We start from the raw sequence: 21,595 nt of genomic DNA, 5'->3' as shown, positions 1-21,595 counted from the left end.
GTGGGGCAAAAAGTATGTAAGAGCAAGTGGAGAAAATAAAAATGTTTTAATGTTTAAATCGTCTGCAACAAAAAACTAAATGTATCGATAAAATCAACATATCACCCAGGCCTATTCTAAAGTATATTTAAAGGCCTACTGAAACCCACTACTACCGACCACGCAGTCTGATAGTTTATATATCAATGATGAAATATTAACATTGCAACACATGCCAATACGGCCTTTTTAGTTTACTAAATTGCAATTTTAAATTTCCCGTGGAGTTTCTTGTTGAAAACGTCGCGGAATGATGAGGAATGCGCGTTACGTCACGGACTGTGAGGAAATATTAGCGCAGCACCATTTGCGGCTCAAAGTCGTCTCTTTTCATCGCGCAATTAAACAGTATTCTGGACATCTGTGTTGCTGAATTTGTTCAATTAATAATCGAGAAGTCAAAGTAGAAAGATGGGGTTGGGAAGCTTTAGCCTTTAGCCAAACAAACACACAGTGATTCCTTGTTTAAAATTCCCGGAGGTGAAGCTTTACTATGGATCAGAGCAGTCAAGCAAACATGGATCACGACTACATGTCGTGAGAAAATTGTGGTAAAAAGTCGCCTCTTACCGGAGATCAGCTGAGCTTGCGGCGTCCATACAGCTGCCGTCGACTTCCCTCAGAGACTAGCGTCAAGACACCCGTGGACAAACCCCTCAGTCTATCAGGTACTATTTAATCTCACTAAAACACTGGCAACACAATAGAAAGATAAGGGATTTGCCAGAATTATCCTAGTAAATGTGTCAAAAACATCTGAATCCGTCCCAATGCAATCGCCTTTTTTATTTTTAAACTTAATTTTTTAATTTTCATTTTTTCTAGTCCTTTGCTATCAATATCATGATCCACAGATCTTTCATCCTCGCTCAAATTAATGGGGAAATTGACAATTTCTCAGCCCGAATAGCTCTTGCTGCTGGAGGCTCCCATTAAAAACAATGTGAGGACGTGAAGAGCCCTCACACTTGTGACGTCATCGTCTGGGACTTCCGGTAAAGGCAAGGCTTATTTATCAGCACCAAAAGTTGCGAACGTTATCGTCAATGTTCTCTACTAAATCCTTTCAGCAAAAATATGGCAATATCGCGAAATGATCAAGTATGACACATAGAATGAACCTGCTATCCCCGTTTAAATAAGAAAATCTCATTTCAGTAGGCCTTTAAGTTAGAATTTTCTATAGTATTATCTTTTTAAAAGATTTACTGTAATGAAAATGGCTAATGAGCTGTGAGATGTACGCACATTTAAGAGATATTTTTTCATAACCAGGCCTTCTCCTGGTTGTCCTGGCGTCAATTGTGATCATCCAGTTTGTCCAATACATATTTTGTTAACCTTGGTTGTGCATGTTAATTAGCAAATGTTTTTATCATATTATGCTAAATAGTGCACTGAAAGCCCAGCTGTGACCAGTTACACTCACACAAAGGTGCTAGTATGACTGTTACACCCCCCCTCCCACTTCTTTTGGCACATCGGTGGCTACATTGTGTGCTTGGCTGTGGCACAGTGTGTGAGGGCTGTGCGAGTGCACTCAAGCAGACCCATCACAGCAGGGCTTGATGGTCACGCAGCCTCGTCCTCTGAGAGCCAGGTGACCTCTCTGACTGTCCCAGCGCTGGGCCTCCCATTACTCATCACCAGCAGATTGGGAGGATCACAGTCGCGCCTTCTTGCATGAAATGTCGGCGTGTTACTTGTGGGGGAGAACACAGTCATTGTTGTTATCGAGAGTGTAATGATATTTCCCCAAAAAGAGGGCTTCATTTACAGCGTGGCCCTAATCAGATCTCGTTCTATCTTAATGTGCAGGCTTTTGAAGTCTCTCCATCTGAGAAAAACAGAGCTGGACAGACACACACAAGGTGGTAAGAGCAGTTTATCAGCCCACACAATCAATCCTTCAGCATGTCTTTGGCTTGCAAGTTTTATCACCGTCTCTGAGCACAAGCACATAGGCAAGCTGTCATTATTGTAAAGCGGGAGGGGAACAACATTCTGTGCTATTGAAAAGCCCCTCAGCACAGTGGAATTCAATAGTCGTAGAGCAGGGGTCTGCAACTTTTACCACTCAAAGAGCCATTTTGTCTTGTTTCACAAAATGAAGACAATGGGAGCCGCAACCATTCTCGCGAATGTCTGCTGGTGGTCACCCAGATAACAATAATAAGGGCGTGCTATGAAGCCATTGCCTTAGACGCTTTCTACAACATGTACAAACTGCTTGCCAGTCCAGCAACATGTTGTATGTGGCTTCCGCAGATACACGTACACGACTGCAGGGCATACTGGGTGATACAGATTACACTGAAGGTTGTGATATAAACAAGTTTAACACTCTTACTAATATGCACCACACTGTGAACCCACACCAAACAAGAATGACAAACACATTTCGGGAAAACATCCTCACAGTAACACAACATAAACGCAACACAACAAATACAGAGAATCCTTTGCATCCATGACTCGTCCTGACTATATTATACACCCCGCTAGCACCAAACCCCCCCACGCCCTCCGTGCGTCGGTTGAGCTGGGTGGGATTTGGTCCGCGTGTATAATATAGCCAATAGTCATGGATGCAAAGGATTCTGGGTATTTGTTGTGTTGCGTTTATTTTGTGTTACTGTGAGGATGTTCTCCAGAAATGTGTTTGTCATTCTTGTTTGGTATGGGTTCACAGTGTGGTGCATATTAGTAAGATTGTTAAAGTTGTTTATATCACAACCTTCAGTGTAACCTGTATCACCCAGTATGCCTTGCAGTCGTGTACGTGTATCTGCGGAAGCCACATACAACATGTTGCTGGGCTGGCAAGCATGCGTACGGTCGGCACGCAGATAGCATTGCGTGAAAGGCAGGCGTGATGACATGTTGTAGAGGACGTTAGAAGTAAAGCCATCATGGCACGCCCTCAATGTTGTAGTCCGAGTGAAAATCGGAGAACATTGACCCCGGGTGATGTCCGGAATCCGGAATCCCCCCGTAACAGTCTGGGGGGTCGGCGATTATGCAGTTGAGCCGCATCAGAGTTGCCAAAGAGCCGCATGCGGTTCCGGAGCCGCGGGTTGCCGACCCCTGTCCTAGAGTATTGTATGGATCGCTTAAATCAGAGGTGCGCAAACTTTTTGCCTCCAAAAGCTAAAGGGAAAAGGTGCTATTGGTCTGCGGGCCAATATTTTACCATAGTGGTTCGTGGACCAAACAGCGATTTTTACCATACAGCAGCACCAGGAGGGAGGAATTTGGCCTTATACTGCCATATACAAACATAAGGTAATAGACAATTTTATATTAATATTTTTAATGATTGTCACACATACACTAGGTGTGGTGAAATTACCCTCTGCATTTGACCCACCCCTTGGAGGTGAGGGGAGCAGTGAGCAGCAGCGGTGGCCGCGCTTAGGAATCATTTTGGTGATTTAATCCCCAAATCTAACCCTTGATGTTGAGTGCCAAGCAGGGAGGTAACGGGTCCCATTTTTATAGTCTTTGGTATGACTCGGCCGGGGTTTGATATAGCAACCTACCAATATCAGGGCGGACACTCTAACCACAAGGCCACTGAGCAGGCTAATGTCTGGTTCAATAGATGGCAACTGGCTAGCCAGTAAAAAAAAGGCTGTAGATTTTACGGTAAAGACTGGCAGCTCAGTCAATGAAATTGTACCGTGAAATTAACAGGGGTTTTTACATTAAAATATTGTAAATTGAACAACTGTATTACTGATGTTTTTTGCCAATGCCAATGAGTTTGACACCCCCGCATTACATCAACCTTCCATAGGTGTGTGGTTGTTTTCAAATTCTCAGAAATGGAGGTCGATGCTGTTTAACTAGCTCTCTAGAGGCGTCTTGTTCCTGCTTTCCTGATGAAGGCAAGACTCAAGTGTCATTACAGCATCTCAGTGGATATTTGTGTAATGGATCATCATTCCTTTGCTCCTTCATACTGCATAACATGCTCAACACTGGATCTCTTTATGTTTTGATTGTTGATGTTTTCATTCCCATCATTTCCTAAATCTTGAACTGGAGAGGCAACAGACAAAGCTAACTTTCTTGAGATGGAATTTATGGCTCTTTGAAGGAAGCCAAATCTTAAGGGGTCCTTACTTTTAAAGACCCATTGAAAAAACTGTCTGGTTGTTATATTTTGTGGTATAAAATTGGTATTAGAATAATTCAAACATATATTCCACCAATGTTTACTGTATTGGTGGAAATTATTCTGAAATATAATATAATATTTAATTGGGCTGGTTGTATTCTATTAGGTGGTAAATAAGTAAGTAAGTTCCTTATATTTATAAAGCGCTTTTTACAGGTAAAATCACCAAGCGCTGTACAAAATATAGTAGGTGAAGTAAAACAACAATTCAATTAAAACAACAGGGGCAACATCATAGAAAGGATTCAAATTGATAGTTTAAAGGTATATTAACTAATAGCTTTACTAAAAAGAGAAGATTTCAAATGTTTCAACCCAGTCAAGATCCCGGAGGAACTGGTGCAAACATTCTGGGAGTCTGGGAGCGATAGCCCGGAATGCCAGGTCTCCACGGGTTTTGAAACAAGTGTTTGGGATCTTTGGAAGATCCTGGCCTGAAAACTGGAGGCTCTGCCCTGAAGAGTAGGAGCATAGCAAGTCAGTGATGTACTGAGGGGCCCCACCATTCAACACACGGAATGTCAGGACTAAAACCTTAAACTCAATGAGAAATTTAACTGGAAGCCAATGAAGACTGGATAAAATGGGGGTAATGTAGGCTGCTCTGGGTGAAACATATTACAGTGCTTCAAAAATAAAATCACAAGTATTTTCCTTTAAAAACTATGCATGCATATAGCACAGATAGTCCATGCGAACAATAACATTCCACCAACATTTAAACAATACTATTGTACCTCACCTTCAGAGTGCCCCAACTTAAAGGGGAACCGCACTTTCAAAATAAAAATAACATCCATCGTCATGTCTTTCATAATGATTGTAAAAAAATGTTTTAAAAAGTGCAGTTCCCCGAGAGTTTTGCGATAAGGGTGCCTCGCAAATCCATGCTTTCTTATTGCAATCCAAAAGTTACTCACTGATATTAAAAACAAAGCTCGAGAAAAAAGTGTCTTCTAATTTTCGGAGCTGTCTTATATTCAGGAAAATATATTTATTAATAATTTTATTTTTTCTATTAGTTATTTGACAGTGTGCACGATACATTATTCACAAGGAATCGAAGGGTGCATCTGATTTAGTTACTGACTGATTCCCATTCATAGTCAAAAATTTGACACCATCTAACATACAGTATGAATTAGAGAAAACAATTGACACAACTACTAAAAACAATAAAATAACGACTTATAAAACAACATCACCTAGCATAGAAAACAGTGCAACATTATACAGCAACATAATACAAAAACACATCCTCTCACAAGTCCCCACCATTCAAAAAGAGACCTATACCACTGAGCATTTATAAAATGCATATCCTGGAAAGTATAAGTCATAAAGTGCCTGTTCAAAGAGCTCTATAATTCATAAAACGCTGAAAGATACAAATGCATAAATTACTAAACACTATGGATGTAAAAAAATAAAAAATTCAGATTAATCGCAATTCTTATTTGTGACTATTCCCAATCGATTAAAAACAAAAATTAAATATTTATTTATTTTTTTCAATCTGCTCTGTCTCGCCACTTTGGCAAATCATATTGTTGATGTACATGCTCATTTCTGCTGTACAGATTTACTTTAGAAAAGAAAAGTGTTAGATACTTCTCTTGTTGCCCAATTTGTATTTGACTTTATTAAATGTTTTGGGAAGCAAACAAGTCCACTTTTCTTTTAAGTAACATAGAAATTGATCAAAGCTGTTTATTTTAAGGAGGAATATAGTGAATTGTAGAACTGGCATCCAATGTTACTAAAAAATGTACTGATTTCGAATCAAGAATCAAATCGTTACCCCTAAGAATCGAATCGGATCATCTGGTGCCCAAAGATTCACAACCCTACTAAACACGTACATTAGATGTGTTGAAATACTTTCAGACCACGCCACAACACGTAGCTACGATGTACAGTTATAAAACATATTCTCAAAACCTATGATATTAACAGTGATTAAATGCAGCTGAGATAGGCTCCAGCGATCCCGAAAGGGACAAGCGGTAGAAAAGGGATGGATGGATAAATGCATGCACATATTTAAAAGCCTATACATAAAATTTTACAACAATACACTGTTAAAAGTACTACAATCTTTTAATGTTAAACTAAATATGCCATGAGTCACCAATGCGGTGCCCATGTACTGCAGATTACAAGCTGGACGTAGTGAAATATGCAGCAGAAAACGACAAGAGGACGTGGCGCATACCTTTGGAGTTGGCAGAGTTGTTTAGAAGCGACATCGAGGAAGAAGATTTCATCGAATTTATCGATTAGGAGTGACAGATTGTTTGGTAAACGTATAGCATGTTCTATATGTTATAGTTATTTGAATGACTTTTACCATAATATGTTAAGTTAACATACCAGGTAGTTTCTCCGTTGGTTATTTATGCGTCATATAACGTACACTTATTCAGCCTGTTCACTATTCTTTACTTATTTTAAATTGCCTTTCAAATGTCTATTCTTGGTGTTGGACTTTATCAAATAAATTTCCCCCAAAAATGCGACTTATACTCCACTGCGACGTAAATATGTTTTTTTCCTCCTTTTTTATGCATTTTTGGCTGGTGCGACGTATACTCCGGAGCGATTTATAATCCGAAAAATGCGGTTCTAATCCAGTAAACACTGGTTGTTCAGTAACTAATATCTTGCAAAAAAATGTATTTAATTTGTTACATTTTTCAGGTGAGTGGGAAGCTTATTACAGCAATAATTACAAAATTGTGGATGGATGTTAAAATATTTCCTTCATGTTGTTTATAACTTCCTTCCATGTAATCTGGTGGGTTCCAAAGCAATGCATAGAGAAAACTGCTGCTGTTCCTTGAAATCGTTTTCCCTCTCAAATGGATATCTAAATCATTTCACCTTTTGGTCAGCTAAGGCTTCTTTAGTTTTTCTGACGATGACTTGGCATTTAGACCAAGCCAACAATTTTATTCAGGAGATTGTATTTTTTTAAAGGTCGCACTGTGTAACAACATTTATTTAGCTCCGACTGTGGCAAACCACTACTGTTGTGTGCTCATTTTTCTTCTTGTAACACACGTGTTAGTCAGACGTATTAATAGAACAATGACGAGAAAGGACATGTGCATGGGGCCATTACTGCTGCTATTTGGCTCTTTTAATGTCCTATGGCAGCTTCCTTCCTGCTCATGCTCGCTATTATTACGCAGAAAGGGTCTGAGGGGGTGGACTAACGTCCTACGATTTTAGCTCAGTCCCCCAATGAGTTGCATCAGTGATACACCGTAATTTGAGCTATCTTTTAAGACACAATAGCCCCCTTTTGTTTCTGCATTGTGGATGGTTAACTAAAATAAAACAGGCGCTGGCTCTTGAATCGTCAATCCTAATAGAACTGGAGTGCCTGCAAATAACACCAGGCTCATGACTGGAGGGGTGTTGTTTGACACACTGTGTGATTAAGACATCTGTTGGGTTTCTTATTGGGGGATGAGACACAAATACTACACAAACTGTGAACACACGTCAACCCCACTAAGGTGACAATGAACTGTGCTGACTACTCTCAGTAACGTCTCAGACGAAAACACGTTGCGATGCCTGCAATCTCATTTTCTATTCTGCACATTTGCCTCCCATTTATCATAGCCTTGGATTCTGATAGTGGACATGATGTCGTTTTCTCTGCACCTCAAGCTGTGCACGCAGACAGAATGGCTCACGGGGGTGTAATCTCACATTCCCGCCGTTCTGTTACTAGCTGCAAAATGGAAGCCGTGTAATCTTTCGAGTTAGATCCATCGCAGAGAGTGTTAACCACAGTGCTTTTTGTCTTTACAGGCTGCTGCCAGAGACTGTCGGCTTGCTTTACGTTGGCAACTACGGAAGGCCCTTTGCGCAGATGAAGGTGGGAAAACGTGTTGCTTTTTATGACTTCCTCTTTGTGCCAGTAAGCCACAGCTTGTGTCAAAAGTAGTGCTGTCAAATCATTCTTTTTTTAATCACACTTTTGAATTTGGATTAATCACAGGTTATTGCCTGCATGCATAATTGTAATTAACCTTTAAAAAAGAGCGTAATATAATTTGGACACCTTTTTTTTTTTTTAATGTGTTACTTGAATGCACTACTGTTGCTCAAACCTAGTAATAGTATTATTTTAAAAGGGAACTGCAGTTTTTATTGGAACTTTGCCTATCATTCACAATCACTATGTAAGTAAAAAACACATGTTGTTTTTTTTGTTTTTTTTATGCATTCTAATTTAAAAATAAACTCAATCAAATCTCAGGAAACAATTGAGGTAATGGGATTCACACTATTCCGCCTGTAAGGTGGTCTAAAAAATATCAAAAAACCTCCATCATTGCTTTATGTACACACTGTAAATATATATGTAATTTAGTAACAGCCACATTTATACTAACTTGTCACAATCACATATTTTGATAATTTCATGCATATAACGGCGCAAAAATTTCACGGACGCATAAAAATGTTTTCTTTTCCCTTTACTACTAATCATGGCAGACTTTATGAGAGACAACAAAGACTACTTTGGGACAAGTGATGATCCAAAACCTTATATTTTTTAGCCTGAATATAGGGAGGATGAGCTACGAAATGTAGAAGCAGTGTGCTCAACAGATCAATCTTTAGTGAAACACTAAGCATTATGTAGCAGTTTTGCTAAGTGCTAACAAGAAATACAAACATAGTAAAACAATCACTAACCGTACAATGTCTGCTCCCAACGGGATGCGGACTAATGAGATGATTGTATCTTCCCGTTTAGATGAGGAATTAATTTTAATCATCACGGAGGTATTTTGTTTCTATCACGCCATCTAAGGGTTTAAGTTAAAAGTGAAATTCGCCAGCAAGCACACCAGTCGAAGTGTACTCAATCATCTTTATCCTGGTGTAAGAATTGACCTGATCACCGTTTTTTTTTGTTGTTGTTTTTTTTTGTCCTGTACAGCCAATCGGGAAAATCATATTGTTGATGTAGATGCCCACATCTACTGTACATATTTTCTTTACAAAAGAGAAATGTGGAATACTTATCCTGTTGCCTAATTTGTATTTGACTTTATGAAGTGGATTTATTTAATGTTTGGCGCAGCCGGACCGGAGCAGGAGGGGATAGAAAGAAGAAAAAAGGAAGACAGCGGGGGAAATTGCGGGGCAAAAGAGGGATAGGACATTTAATTTTCTTTTGTTTTTTAATGTATTAATTTATTTCAGGCAATGACAAAGAACAAGTACAAGGTAGAAAACATATAATAATATTAATATAATGCAAAAGGTAATGTACAATATGTAAGCATGATGATATAGTTTTGCCTGAAAGGGAGTGAGAAGAATATAACTTATTTAATGGCACCCCCAGTTCTCCATTCAGTGATTGATACTTTGAGCTTTGTTCAAGGATTATAATATGGTGGTGTATTGTTACCTGTGGAGGTAACAATAATTTGTAGCAACAATGTAAGAAGAATTAACAATACCTACAATGGTAATAGACAAAATATCAACTATGGTAAGGTAACATTGAGCACATATTAACACTATGAGACCGAGTACAAGAGCAATTCAAATTAAATACCCTCCTCTCCATATTTCAACCAGTCCCGATGTTTGTATAACAGTTTAAATTGATCAATAGTTTGGCATTGCTTGTGTTGTAAGTCCAGTTTGTTCCATTGAGACAACAACAACAGAAAAACATGAGCAAATACATTTTGTACAAATATGATACGAAAAATGATAGCAAAGAAGCATTTAGTGAAGTAAATATTAATAACACAGAAATGACAACGAACAATATTGCACTACAGCTGGAGCAATAAAAACACCAATAGAAATAACACTTTAGACAATGCATAATAATAATAAGTACCTCTATTATCAACAATACAAATGTTTCAAATGCGACAATACAGCCGTTGTTATAACTTTTTAACACTGCTACATTGTTGATAACTAAAGAGAGAACTAATGATTTGGATCATCTGAATTGTGTGTGTATCATGTCACACTCATTCTCATTGTTGGTCGATATAAACGATTTACGATATAAATGTGGCCGACGATATTGTTTTTAATAATATGTTTGTATCATGATAATGCATATTGATGACAAACTCGAGCTGTGTACCTTAAATTTGACACTGACAAGCAAACAAATGGCGCGTCCTCAACGCATTGTAGTGTCCTCACTCACGGCTAGTGTCTTTGTAGAGTGCAGAAAAGCCACTTTTAATTCAACAATCTCCGTCTCCATGGCAGTAAATTAATACATGTTCTTACAAGTGTCATCCCCAGACAACAAGCAATAGCTAAACAAGCTACATTACGCACCGTACAATGATATGCACGCTGCTAACCCGCTAGATAGAGCTCTTTAATGTAAACAAAAGTGGGCGGATAAATGCTATTATCAACAATCACGATAAAATAGAATAGAATAGAATAGAATAGAATGGACTTTATTGTCATTATATTTGCATATAACGAGATTAAAGACTCCAATTTAAGGTGCGGTAGTGGGAACAAATATGGGGTGAAATAAATAACACAAGAGGTAATAAAGGAAAAAACTAACAATTGAAATAAACAGACTACTATCCAATAAAAATATTAAGCACTCCTGTACAATATACAAAACACTATAGAAATACAAAATACTGTACAATATACAGAAGAAGACAAGAGTACCGAAGTAATAAATAACAATCAGTGTCGGACATATTGCTCTCGAAGGGTAGTATTGCACAGTAGGCTATTTGGGCAGGATATTGTATAGGTGTGAATTATTATTATTATAAGTTAGAGTTCCACATGGTGACAGCTTTGGGAAAGAAGCTGTCTCTGAGCCTGTTTGTTCTGGCTCTGATGCATCTGTAGCGCCTGCCTGATGGTAGCAAGTTGAACAAATGGAAGCCAGGGTGTGTGCTGTCCTTGGTAATGTTTTTTGCTCTGTTGAGGCAACGGGAGTTGTGTAAATCTTTTAGGGAGGGCAGGGGACAGCCGATGATTTTTTGTGCAGACTCTATGACCCTCTGAATCGCCTGTTTGTCTGCTTCAGTGCAGCTGGCGTACCACACTGTTATGCAGTACGTCAGCAGTCGACACGATGCTAAGTATACAAAGTGTATTATAGAAGTCAATTAGAATAGAATAGAAAGTACTTTATTGATCCCTGGGGGAAATTCAGCAATTATCAGTGTTTGGTCAATCCTACAGTGGTTAGATTGATATTTTCTTATCATCAAAACAGCTTTTGTGGTTTTTGCTATTGTGTACAAACTTTGGAAATAAGTCCCCGGACACAGAAGGGCTTTAAGGGCAAAAATCAAAGCCAACAGTAGCAAATAATTTCAATATTTAATTGAGGTTGTTACACCGCCATCCAGGGTTTTTGGCCCAAATTGCTCATATCGCCCAAAGATAATGTAAGGTAACTAAACTACAGAAGAATAAGTGTTTATTGGGGTTAGATAGAACATTATTACAACAGAAAAAACAGCCTTTAACTATAAATTAGCAAGTAGATTAATAAGCTTTAACAAAATAATACAACAAAAAATTATGCAACCACAGATTTAATTATTTTTGTGTAACGACCTGCCTTAGTCTATTTCAGTTAACTTGTTTTCTTTGCAACATTTAAATACATAGTTTGCTTTTGAAGTGAAGTGAATTATATTTATATAGCGCTTTTTCTCTAGTGACTCAAAGCACTTTACGTAGTGAAACCCAATATCTAATTTTTACATTTAAACCAGTGTGGGTGGCACTGGGAGCAGGTGGGTAAAGTGTCTTGCCCAAGGACACAACAGCAATGACTAGGATGGCGGAAGCGGGGATTGAACCTGCAACCCTCAAGTTGCTGGCACGGCCGCTCTACCAACCGAGCTATACCGCCCTGTCGCTTTCCAATGGGATCACATTTTGTTTAGCACAACCTTCTCAAAAGGCCAACTTGTCAACCACGAATAATGGGTTGTACTTGTATAGCGCTTTTCTACCTTCAAGGTACTCAAAGCGCTTTGACACTACTTCCACATTTACCCATTCACACAAACATTCACACACTGATGGAGGGAGCTGCCATGCAAGGCGCCAACCAGCACCCATCAGGAGCAAGGGTGAAGTGTCTTGCTCAGGACACAACGGACGTGACGAGGTTGGTACTAGGTGGGATTTGAACCAGGGGCCCTCGGGTTGCGCACGGCCACTCTCCCACTGCCCCATGCCGTCCCTAATGAATTCCCGTCTGTTCTATTTCCTTATTAAATGAATCATTTACTATTTTTAGAAATGTACTTGTCATTTACTCCCTGTCAGAAAGCACAGTAGCATACTGTAATTCCCAAAAGGTACAAATAATATCACTGGCACAGTTCTCCTTCAAATACATTTGTTAAGAATGGATCTTATTGTAATAAGCACCACATTCAAATGATGAAATGAGACTCCTCTAGCCCGTCTGAACTATTAGAGTAATTAAACATATCTTATTACCAAACAGTGTTTTCTGAGCTAATTAATCAAAATGTAATTTACATTGTTATTATTTGTAGGGTGAACCACAAACTCCCATGTGCTTGTTTTCTTCTGCCTGCTTTTTTGGCTTTTAAACAGACCAAAAGATAAAGCCATTGAAATAACCCTCCATCTCTGTCTGAACTAAAAGATGGATGACATTTATTAGAACTGTTGGATACAATGTTGACATTGTGTCAGGCTGTGAGAACACGCAACATGTACAGTATGCTAGGGATCATGTGAACTCCAACATCTGACCTTTGAACCCACAGTAACAGAGACCAAGTATCCAGACCTAGCATCTCACCACTAATCACGGCAGAATTTTCCTGTTCTTCATAGGTTTTGGTCAACCAACATCTCCCATGACTATTTTTTTTATCGGCATTTCTTTACAGTGCAATCTATTTGTGTCATTAATGCCCATTATTCGCTCCGCATGTGTAGACCCAAACTTAGTCGTAGTCATAGTTCGAGATAGTGTTGTCTCTTTATGCCTTATTTCCAAGAATCAGCCTTTGGCAATCTCTGTTGGCTTCTGTCAGGAGAAGAAAACTCAAAGAAAAAGGTTCAACTCTGGGGGATATGTTTGGCTTTTATGTTGTTGTGTGTTTTTTTTAAGTAAATCCAAGCATAAATATTAGGGTTGCGAATCTTTGGGTGTCCCACGATTCGATTCAATATCGATTCTTTGGGTCCCGATTCGATTATAAATCGTTGGGGTTTTTTTTCGATTCAACGCGATTCTCGATTCAAAAACGATATTTTTACGATTCAAAACGATTCTGTATTCATTCAATACACAGGATTTCAGCAGGATTTACCCCAGTCTGCTGACATGCAAGCAAGAGTAGTAGATTTTTTTTTAAAAAGCTTTTATAATTGTAAAGGACAATGTTTTATCAACTGATTGCAATAATGTAAATTGGTTTTAACTATTAAATGAACCAAAAATATGATTTATTTTATCTTTGTGAAAATATTGAACAGTGTGTTGTCAAGCTTATGAGATGCGATGCAAGTGTAAGCCACTGTTTTAATTTTTATAAATGTCTAATGGTAATGTCAATGAGGGATTTTTAATCACTGCTATGCTGAAATTATAACTAATATTGATACTCTTGTTGATAATATTAATTTTTGTTCCACTTCTTTTGGTTTGTTCTGTGTCGTGTTTGTGTCTCCTCTCATTGCTCTGTTTATTGCAGTTCTGAGTGTTGCTGGGTCAGGTTTGGTTTTGGAATTGGATTGCAATGTTATGGTATTGCTGTGTATTGTTTTGTTGGATTGATAAAAAAATAAAAATAAAATCGATTTTTTAAAAATGAGAATCGATTCTGAATCGCACAATAGGAGAATTGCGATTCAAATTCGAATACATTTTTTCCCAAACCCCTACTGAATATGCTGTAGAATTCATTTGACATATTTCCGCAGGCTTAGTTGTCCCCTGAAAGGGGTTGTCATCTGATTTTTATATATATGTATAATATGTTTAAAATACTTACTTGTGGTCTACATAACATGTAATACAGGTGCTTTAGTCAAAATGTTGCATGGGTTTTGGGCTTCACGGTGGCAGAGGGGTTAGTGCGTCTGCCTCACAATTCGAAGGTCCTGCAGTCCTGGGTTCAATCCCGGGCTCGGGATCTTTCTGTGTGGAGTTTTCATGTTCTCCCCGTGAATGCGTGGGTTCCCTCCGGGTGCTCCGGCTTCCTCCCACCTCCAAAGACATGCACCTGGGGATAGGTTTCTTGGCAACACTAAATTGGCCCTAGTGTGTGAATGTGAGTGTGAATGTTGTCTGTCTATCTGTGTTGGCCCTGCGATGTGGTGGCGACTTGTCCAGGGTGTACCTGCCTTCCGCCCAATTGTAGCTGAGATAGGCGCCAGCGCCCCCCGCCACCCCAAAAAAGGGAATACGCGGTAGAAAATGGATGGATGGATGGAAGGTTATATTTTACAGATCATCTTCAAGTCGCTTTCTGACTGTCTCTTCAGACTGCACGGTTTTTGTGGGCGGTCATATTCACGTGCCAACGTCCTTCTCCAGGCCAAGTCCCTTTTGACTGCGCCTCCACTCTGTCAGCTATTTTGTAGTTTTTAGAGCTTCCATATCGAGTCTACTGACTAGTGTTGTCACGGTACCAATATTTTGGTACGGCTACCTAAATGTATTTCGATACCTTTCGGTACTTTTCAATACCTTTCTAAATAAAGGGGACCACAAAAGATTGCATCATTGGCTTTATTTTAACTAAAAATGTTAGGGTGCATTTTGATTGATTGATTGAAACTTTTATTCGTAGATTGCACAGTACAGCACATATTCCGTACAATTGACTACTAAATGGTAACACCTGAATAAGTTTTTCAACTTGTTTAAGTCGGGGTCCACGTTAATCAATTCGTGGTCATCAAACATGTTTCTTATTGCAAGTTTGTCTTTAAATAAAACAGTGAACATACAAGACAACTTCTCTTCTAGTAGAAAGTATGGAAACAGAGACTCCTAATTAGTCTGCTGACGTATGCAGTAACATATTGTGACATTTATCATTCTATTATTTTGTCAACATTATGGCGGACGAACTGTAAAAAAATATAATTTATCTACTTATTCATTTACTGTTAATATCTGCTTAATTTCTCTTTTAACATGTTCTATCTACACTTTTGTTAAAATGTAATAATCACTTACTCTTCTGTTTGTATACTTTACATTAGTTTTGGATGATACCACAAATTTGGGTATCAATCCGATACCAAGTTGCTACAGGATCATACATTGGTCATATTCAAAGTCCTCATTCGTCCAGGGACCAATTTCCTGAGTTTATAAACATAATATATATATTTTTTTAGATAATGAAGATTTTGTGATTCTTAAAAATATCAATGTAATCAAATTAGCATCGACTAGATACACTCTTGTATTTGATATCATTACAGTAGATGTCAGGTGTAGATCCACCCATGGTGTTTGTTTACATTCAGGAACAGCGTCATTAGCAGTGTGTAGTAAAGCATATTTAGTTATTCCTCGTCCTGCAGGGATGATACTTGTAAGAAACGTACTTTATTTGTCGCCATGGAGGTGAGGATTAGTGATTTAGAAGTAGCTAAAACACTGACGACTGCGGATAGACTTTAGCCGCTATGTCTTAAAGCACCTCTTCCTGAGGGCATTTCAGTGTTATAACTTCACCTTTATCGTTAGTTTTTAAGCCAAAATGCGTCCTTTCTCCCTTTTCTGTCTACACACGTTGTCTGTCTGTAAGTACTCTGTGATTGTGCGCTGTCGAACATGCTCGTCTGCTCGTAAACCAGCAATGACACGACGGGATGACGGCAATGGAGGACCGGTACTTTTTAGAAGGCGGTATAGTACCGAATATGATTCATTAGTATCGCGGTACTATATTTATACCAGTACAATGCCACTACTGACAGATTTAATTAGAAGTATGTGCTACTTTGTATTACAAATGGCAGCAGAAGATGGTTTTAGCATGCATGTGCATGTATGAGCCAGTCTACCCCACCAGAGGATAGAGAAAAAGAAGGAACTTCTTGACTACTAGAGGTGGGGGAAATACCGGTAATCGATTTTTAGATGCATCGTAATTCAGACATGGACAATTATAAAATCAATTCGTAAGCAATTTATTTATTGTAAATAAAGTAATGCAGACAGTTCTCAAATTTAGCTGACTGCAGCAAGCCACCTCACCTCACAAGCTCCTTTACGTATTTAGGACACTTATGTTCCAATTTTACACACATTTCCATTAATTTAATAAATATGAGAATTAATTTACCTGTTTCTTATTACAAATCCACTGTTTTTTTTGTTGTTGTTTTGTCCTTTCCTGCTTCTAACGAAGTGTAGGATACTTCTCTTGTTGCCTTATTTGAATTTGACTTTATTTAATGTATTTATATTATCATTTGGTGCAGCCGGGGCGTAGCAGGAGGGGATAGAAAGAGAAAAAAAGGAAGACAGAGGGGGAAATTTCTGGGATACGAGGAGGATTAGACAGAGAGACAAAAACAACAGCAAACACAACCATAACAACAACAACAACAATAGAACCACACCAGCACATACCATATGTACAAATATGATCGTAAAAGTGATAGCAAAGAAGCAGTTAGCGAAATAAATAATAATATAGAAATGACAATGAGCATTTTTACACTACAACTGGAGCAATACAAATACCAATAGTAAAAGCGCTATTGATTATGAACAATACCAATAGTTTACCTCTATTATCAACAATACAGTTGTTCAAATGCAACAATACGTATACAAAATGATAACTAGAAAGATTAAAAAAATATTTAAAAAATCCACAGTTTTTTAAAGTTGCAAGTGATAAACACTTATTTAGGGAAGCAAAAAGAAATGTAAAACTGCATCAATCTACAAGTTATAGATGCATCTAAAATCGTTTTTTAATCGAATCGTGGCTCCTGAATCGTAATCGAATCATGTGGTGCCTAAAAATTCCCACGACTATTGACTACTACGTCAAACTACAAATGAATAAAAATGGCGGATTGGCGCGAAGCTAGTTGGGTAAACCTATACCATAGATGGAGACATCCACTGACGTAATTAAGTCAAAATACATGTTTGTTATTAACGTCTCAAATTGGAAACATTTGGAGCAAGTCTAGAAAAAGACAAGATTTATAAATATCTGTGCCGTTCCTTTATAGTTTGACTTAAAATTTCTGAGATCTGTAGGGATCTCAAATGCACAGAAGGTGTTATCAACATTTAAGGAAAGTTGATCATGACTCAAGTATAGGTACTGTACTGTGCCTTGTTTACAGAAGCCAAGCAAATTTAAATAAGAGTTGACCCAAACCTTGCAGATGTGCTTCAGTTATACTGTAAAGTGGAATTTTCCCCATGTGTGATATGTAAACGTGATCGTATCTTATCAAACCCCAATAAATGTTAGCCACATATAAGCCATTTGCAGATAAAGCAGGTAATCTGATTGTCGTAGCAGTGAATAGAACGGTTGTACAAAAAAAATTGTGTAGTTATAGTGTAATTTTAATTAAGTTTGTTCATGTTTTAAATGTACTTTTAAAATCTCCTTACACAAAATCTGATATATCATGTTTTTTTTCATTCGTTTTTTATTTATCTCTTTCATTGATGTGCATTTTTGATCAATAGATAATTAAACTTTAGCAACTAAACACATATTTACATACCTATGCTTGAGAAGCAACAGGATGAAGAAAATCTTATATTGCCTGCCCCCTTCAACATAATAAGTAGTCCTACTTAACGGATAGCCCAGATTCACAAGCATACAAACCAAACAAATACATCAAAATACAATGTAAACAAACAAACAAAAAAAAAGTACAAACCGAACAAAAAAAGTTACCGTACTTTTCGGAGTATAAGGCGTTCCGGAGTATAAGTCGCACCCACCGAAAATGCATAATAAGGAAGGGAAAAAACATATAAGAGTCGCACTGGAGCTTTAAACTTCAAAGAGCGATTTGGCGGGGAATGAGTGTATCCCATTTTTTTTCCATATTTTTTTTGTATTACCCTGATCACATCCCTGAAAAATGAATTACAATGATAAGGTGGTTTCACCATTTGGATGATGTAATTGAGTTACCTGTCAAGTTTAAAAAATTGATCAAGCTTTCATTTTACGTAAATAGCAATTAGAATTAGCATCTGTTTTTCGTTTTTAGTATCGTGACACACCTACTGATTAGTTCGGCTTGTTCATTTTCTCATTTTTATTTCTGTTTTATACCACACCTTTATTTGACATACAGTCTATTGGAAAATACAGTTTAACCATGCATCATTTTTTATTAGTGAAAAGCAATTCGTTGTTAGATAATATTAGCATAAAATTATAATTATTCCCGATAAATGTCTTACTTCGAATAGACACTCTGCAAATGATGAGCTGACAATATATGAGAACATTTGTAATAATGATCCTGTTAGAGCTAATGTATTGCCACCTCAGTTGTACTTTTGACATGCATTGCCTTGCTAATGCGTATCCTAATTACCCCCTGGATACTTGAGTAAATAATTAGTCTTGCTAATTGTTTTGTCTACTTTGGTTCTACTCCATTTTCCTGACAGACAACCTCCAACGTAATCAGTCTAGCCTGGGTCTTGTTTTCAGACAATGCAGTAGCTTATTTTAAAATGTAGTTAGTTCCCCAATATATCACTCATCAGTGCAGCTCATTAATCCTAAATAATAATAGTTGGTTTATAGACCTTGTCCCCAAAGATGAGAATAAAAGCAGCTTTCGCTCAAAGATGATTTTCTTGACTTTCTCCGAGAGTCTGAAAGTACAAAACTCACCTGCGTAATTAACAAATATTGGTAACTGTTTTCTCTTAAGTTTCCCTAATTTAGGCGTACGCCTTCATTTTTAAGCGATTAAGTAAACGTGTAATAATGATTGTTAATGAACAATCTGTCTTTGTAATCTGCAAGGTTGCACTCTGTAACTTTTGAGTGTGTGGTAACATACTTCACAAGTGTTAACTATTCAGTTAAAAAAAACAACTAATTTAGGCTGTTGCTCTTTAATCTGAGTTGATGGTGCATGTATCTACAATTTATCTTGATAAATCATATCCGGTATAGGGTGCAATGATTATAAATTCTTGCCGCAACTTTCTTTTGGCTGGTTTTGCAAATTGGTGAGCCATCCTCTTCAATGAATCCCTGGTTATGTTTTAGGTCTCGAAATGTTCCCATGGTGCTGACTTCAGCTTTCTTTTGGTGGGAACATTTGGCTGCTTTGTCCTGCTGCCATTTTTAAGCCAATTAGTGTGTCTCTCGATTGGTGCGTATAAGCGATGTTTTCGTTCCGCACAGGTTGTGCTGATAATAACAAACCAGCATAATGTCCGAGTGAGGACTGAAACCTATAATGAAGTGAAGCCTTTGTCTTTAAATAAGTGTGATGGTTTTAAGCCCCTTCTACACTAAGGTTATCCAGGGTGAATCCCACCTAACCTTATCCTTGTCCACACACACAAAATGGTTGTTTAAGACCCCCTGCCGCCAAACACGAAGAGTTGAGTTTATACTAAACTGGATACATGGATGATACAGCAGAGGGCTGGGAGAATGTCATGTGGTCGGGAGAAACCGAAATAGAACCTTTTGGTATAAACTCAACTCGTCGTGTTTGGAGGAAGAAGAATATTGAGTTGCATCCCACAAACACCATACCTACTGTGAAGCATGGGGGTGGAAACATCATGCTTTGGGGCTGTTTTTCTGCTAAGGGGACAGGACGATTGATCCGTGTTAAGGAAAGAATGAATGGGGCCATGTATCGTGAGATTTTGAGCCAAAACCTCCTTCCATCAGTGAGAGCTTTGAATGGTTGACCAAATACTTATTTTCCACCATAATTTACAAATAAATTCTTAAAAATTCCTACAATGTGAATTCCTGGATTTTTTTTCACATTCTGTCTCTCACAGTTGAAGTGTACCAATGATGAAAATTACAGACCTCTGTCATCCTTTTAAGTGGGAGAACTTGCACAATCGGTGGCTGACTAAATACTTTTTTGCCCCACTGTACATAGCGGACAATAACGGATACAGTCTGCTTTGTCTGTACAAATGTATTCAATGTTTTCCGTAGTCTTCCCTTGTTGGCCAGGTAATACAAAGCACAGGCTATCTTTCTTTGTCAGATCCACGGAAGCCCGCATTCTCGTCTTTCCTTCGACATGGACACCGTTTTTCAGTAAGTAGCATCACAGCTGACCCGGACATTTGAAAGTTTTCTTGCCGTCTGAGAAGTGTTGTATCCCAAATAGCTGCAATCACTTTCTCCTAAGGAATTCATGTGTGATTTCCACAAGCGTCTGTACATGTAGAAGAAGGAGGAACACGGGCATGTCTGGATGACTCGCTTTCATCTTTCTAGTGTTTGCCTCTGTGTAAAAACAGGTTATTATGAAGCTGGCTGTGGCACATTCTTTCTGACGTCACTTCCTGTATGGTGCGCAGTCTTTCTGGCGTCACTTCCTCTCCAAACTCAGTTTGTAAACGACCGATGAGTCCATACAAAGCTAAGAGCCGGAGATTCAAGAAATACACGGCGCACTTACCCGTGTAAAAAATTATCCACGGGGGGGAACCTTAAACGATGGTTTAGTGTGGCTGAAACGGGGCTGAGGCTAAATAGTAATTCGTTTAAGGAGTTATCCGACTTAATGTAGACAGGGCCTTAATCATGGTAATGGTAAAACTGGTTAATTGTTGCATCCCTAATCAGGTATTTGTTGGTTTGACCCAAGTATAGTAATAGATTATACTTTACAGTGGTACCTTAACTTATAAGTAATGTCTGATACGAGCTGTCGCTTGGATTTTTGTTATGCTTTAAATTGTGTGCATAATTTGAGTTACAAGCCCAACTTGCAGTCGGTTGAAGTTGTATTTGTCACATATATGTGCCGTTTGAGCAATAGTTACACTTTGTTGTTTCTGCTTCGTCTACTCAAGAATCAAACATAGGTTTTGACAGTTGATATGCGAAATTGAGCTCCACCCAGAGATCGACACAATCCTGCCCTCCAACCACCGTAACTGAGAAAGTTAGTGCAAAGGAGAACTCGGACGACCAAATTTAGAAAAACAAACAAAAACACTTCCTACCTGTTAGCAGCCTACAGCTTCAGTCTGCATCACACAAATGGCACCCAGCCTCCATGCCTCCATGGAGGTTGATCGAGGAACGCAATGTGTTTGTGAGTTGAGATACAACTCTGTATATTTGTTCTATTTTT

General features: G+C 38.2%; 1 protein-coding gene across 2 annotated transcripts in view; it reads left to right on the top strand.

Moving 5' to 3' along the window:
- rngtt (RNA guanylyltransferase and 5'-phosphatase) overlaps positions 1-21,595 on the top strand; it is a 295,667-nt gene that overhangs the window by 239,777 nt on the left and 34,295 nt on the right. For both annotated transcript variants that reach the window (XM_061885874.1, XM_061885873.1), the window contains one exon: positions 8,048-8,114. In XM_061885874.1, coding sequence (XP_061741858.1) covers positions 8,048-8,114 — 67 coding nt within the window. The remainder of the gene's footprint in view (positions 1-8,047; positions 8,115-21,595) is intronic.

Source organism: Nerophis ophidion, linkage group LG24 (genome assembly GCF_033978795.1).
Source record: "Nerophis ophidion isolate RoL-2023_Sa linkage group LG24, RoL_Noph_v1.0, whole genome shotgun sequence".
Classification (NCBI taxonomy): domain Eukaryota; kingdom Metazoa; phylum Chordata; class Actinopteri; order Syngnathiformes; family Syngnathidae; genus Nerophis; species Nerophis ophidion.
This window is presented reverse-complemented; position numbering and strand designations above follow the sequence as displayed.